Genomic DNA, 3,553 nt, shown 5'->3' with positions numbered 1-3,553 from the left:
AAAATCTAGGGGTAGTGGAGGGGGAGTTGTGGGGCAAGCCATCATTCGGTTCACCTCAAACCCCATAATCAAGAGCAACAAGGTTATCTAGCATCTTGGGCAGAGCATAGAAAAGCAAACAAGTTCTGCTTACCTCGAATAGAAAAGATACAAGTCCCCACAACAACGCATAATCTAGACTAGAGAGAAACAAGATACAAAACTCATCAAAAAGGGAAATTGGGCCACAATAAAACAACTACACACTTAAAACTCACCAAAAAAGCACTCCATTGAAAACCACGTCTTAAAATTGTGCCCGAAAAACCCGGAATGCCAACCTCCATCCTCCATGGCTCATACCCCGGGATTAGCGGAATCGCTAAAAACCATACCAAATACTCAAGCAACGTGGGAGTTATTAGTGGTACAAGTATCTCAGCCTACCTTGTGTCCAAACGGAAAGTTAATATTCTTGTAGGCTTGACACCAATAATTAATTTTAACGTTGGATAAATATTTGTAAGGTGTCAATTCAGTGGAGTCAATATCTTTTAAATTTTGCTTTAACCTTCAGTATTCAACCTCTCCCCTAAGCTTTAAGCATAAAACTAAACCGAAACTAGCTGATTTATATTTCATCAATTCCCTATATTAGTTAGCCCTAGGGTTAAATACGAAAGACAACTCTTAAAAAAAAATTTAAAAAATGGAAATAACTTCACATACCCTGCTCGGATTTGACCAGGATAGCTACTCTCCAACTTCAAATCAAGTAGACAAAAAAGGTAGTCTGATATCATCGAAAGTTTCCCTATTGACGGAAATTAAGAGTGGATTTTCTCTATCGACGAATAAGCGCCAGTCCGCGTGCTCGCGACCATGAATCTCGTTTTTGTACCTATGTCGCTTTCGTTCTAGATGGGAAGGAAACTTGCGTAATCAAACGTTTCTCTATTGACCAATACTGACAGTTACTGTGACACTGCCTTTTGTACATGTGTAATGGAGTCCAATTTCAAAAGGGATTTAGATGGGGTAGGAAGCTGCCATATTCAGTCAATCAAAGGTTGCAGACTCCTGCTTGTCCCACACGGCACGGCATACGCATCTCATAAAAGTGAACGTCCTCGCGTACATTTCTCATGTCTCTCATTTCCCCTGTGAGAAATGGCAGCCTCAACGCAGATCATCTTCACTGGGTGTATTGCCATCTTGTGTTGTTCAATTCTCTCAGGCAAGTTAGCATTAACATAACACTTCTCTTTTCTTCTTAATTCCAAGAATTCATATAATCGAATTCTTATTACACATAAATATCGACACGGCTTCTCTATATGGCTTATTATAGTTCAATTCGTTGTGCAGATGCCGGTAAAATAGGAGTCAACTACGGGATGCTCGGAGACAATCTTCCATCTGCAGACCAGGTGGTAACCTTGGTGAAGAAAAACAACATTGGAAAAACTAGGATTTTCCAAGCCAGCCAAGCTGCGCTGAAAGCATTTGAGAATTCTGGGATCGATGTAATCGTGGGAGTCGGTAATGACGAATTGCAGGCCATATCCTCCAGCCAGGAGTCAGCAAACAGTTGGGTTAACGACAACATTGTTCCCTTCTATCCCGCCACCAATATCAAATACATTGCAGTGGGCAACGAGGTTTTGCCTAGCACGCAGTACGCATCGTATCTTGTCCCTGCCATGACCAACATTCTTATTGCCATTCAAAATGTCTCTCTGCAGGATTACATCAAGGTCTCCACGCCCCACAGCTCCAATGTTATAAGTGAAAGCTATCCGCCTTCTATGGGTGCCTTCGGAGACGACCTGAAGGACACCATGAGTTCGATACTCAAATTTCTGTCAGATAACGGGGCTCCCTTCATGGCCAACATCTATCCATACTTCAGCTACATTGGTGACACAAACGGCTTATCTCTGGACTACGTTCTGTTTGAGTCCACGTCTGCGGTGGTGCAAGACGGAGTTCGGAACTACAGCAACTTATTTGATGCCATGGTTGATGCTTTTCTGTCGGCCATGGAAGACTTGGGATATAGCAACGTCTCAATCGTCATTACTGAAACCGGATGGCCTTCTGCTGGCAATGATGTGGCCACAGTTAAGAATGCTCAGGCTTATAACAACAATCTCATCAAACACGTTTTATCGAATGCAGGGACACCCAAGAGGCCCGGAACGAGCGTAGAGACCTATATTTTCGCTATTTTCAACGAGAATCAGAAGACTGGGGATGCGACGGAGCGTCACTTCGGCCTCTTCAACCCCGACGAAACGCCTGCATACCATGTGAACTTTTCTTCATATCAATCGCCTGGACAACCTGTAACGAGTGGATGTGGAACGCCTGCATACACCGTCAACGTCTCTCCATGTCAATCCTCTGTACCATGTTCACCAAGTCAATGTGGACAGGCCCACATAGTTATCAATATAGGCGTTGCGTAACTATTATAAGATTGGAATTTGTGGAAAAATAATTGGTGGTCTTCATTTTTTGTTTTAAAGCCATGGAGAATTAACCACTCAAACATGTGAATGTAACAAATTTCTGCCAAATTCAAAACAAATTAAACAAGAAATAAACCAAAACCAAGTACAATATGGAAGGGCTTCATATTACTTTTTGAAAGTGTGACTGTATGAGCATATTCAAATAAATTAATTAATTAATATTACTTTTATGGTAGATAAGTTTTATTTTATATAAATAATATAAATTAAATAAAGTAAATGGTTTAAATGTGGCTAATTCACATTATGTATAATTATGGTGGCATATTTTTATAAAATAAATAAAATAATACGAGTTGTATTTAGTGTAATTTTTTGGAAGTTTTTTAGTTTTTTATTTAATCAGTTTAATTTTTTTTAAATCTGAATTTATTGAAATCACAGGTTTAACCATACACAAGCTAAGTGTTTTAAGGTTTTTTAGGGTGTTGAATCTATATATAGTTAAAAAAACCAGTGTAAGAAATACAAATCAAGATTTGACTTCAAATTTTTCCATCCGATTCCAGCACCTGACAGTCCAGAAAATAGGCATCTCCAAAGTAATATAGATTTGACTATAAATACATTTTAATTGATATAAATAATATAAATTAAATGGTTTAAATGTTGCTAATTCATATTAGGTACGATTTGATTTTTGTATAACAGTGGAAAAACAAATTGATTTTCCTTCACCATATTTTGATATATATTATACAAACACTGGAAAAAACTAATTTTAATTCTTTGAAAATACGTCTTTTTACTTTTTCCACTCGAAATTAATATCAGATATTTTTTAATAATCGTAAAAGAAAAAAAAAAAAAAAACCAAACCTGTCTTTTTACTTTTTCCATTAGAAATTGGAAATTAATATTTTAATAATTGTAAAAAAAAAAAAATTAAAAACAAAAAAAACCTTCACCTACCCCTACACCTACACCTTCATAAACCCTAATCGCCCTAGAAAATATAACATTGTATAACTCCTATAAGATTTGAGTCATGATTTTGGACGGTCTCCCCTATAAATTCTTAGGAACAAACGTCTTGT

General features: G+C 37.5%; 1 protein-coding gene across 1 annotated transcript; it reads left to right on the top strand.

The window, feature by feature from the left end:
- The first annotated feature begins 1,056 nt into the window (after nt 1–1,056).
- LOC149183194 (glucan endo-1,3-beta-glucosidase-like) lies at nt 1,057–2,482 on the top strand. Its single transcript, XM_089418685.1, has 2 exons — nt 1,057–1,216; nt 1,348–2,482. The coding sequence occupies exons 1-2, from the start codon at nt 1,150–1,152 to the stop codon at nt 2,448–2,450; spliced, it is 1,170 nt and encodes a 389-aa protein (XP_089274811.1). The 5' UTR covers nt 1,057–1,149; the 3' UTR covers nt 2,451–2,482.
- The last annotated feature ends 1,071 nt before the right edge of the window (nt 2,483–3,553 follow it).

This window comes from Pinus tabuliformis, chromosome 3_2 (assembly GCF_031772625.1).
Source record: "Pinus tabuliformis cultivar Carrire ecotype Pingquan chromosome 3_2, CPIR1, whole genome shotgun sequence".
In the NCBI taxonomy this organism is placed as follows: Eukaryota; Viridiplantae; Streptophyta; class Pinopsida; order Pinales; family Pinaceae; genus Pinus; species Pinus tabuliformis.
The sequence above is the reverse complement of the archived record's forward strand: the minus strand, read 5'-3'. Positions and strand labels throughout refer to the sequence as shown.

Coding starts and splice junctions, on each gene's coding strand:
- LOC149183194 (XM_089418685.1), top strand. CDS start 1,150: ATGGCAGCCTCAACGCAGATCATCTTCACTGGGTGTATTGCCATCTTG. Junction 1,217..1,347: donor GTGTTGTTCAATTCTCTCAG/GCAAGTTAGCAT, acceptor TTCGTTGTGCAG/ATGCCGGTAAAATAGGAGTC.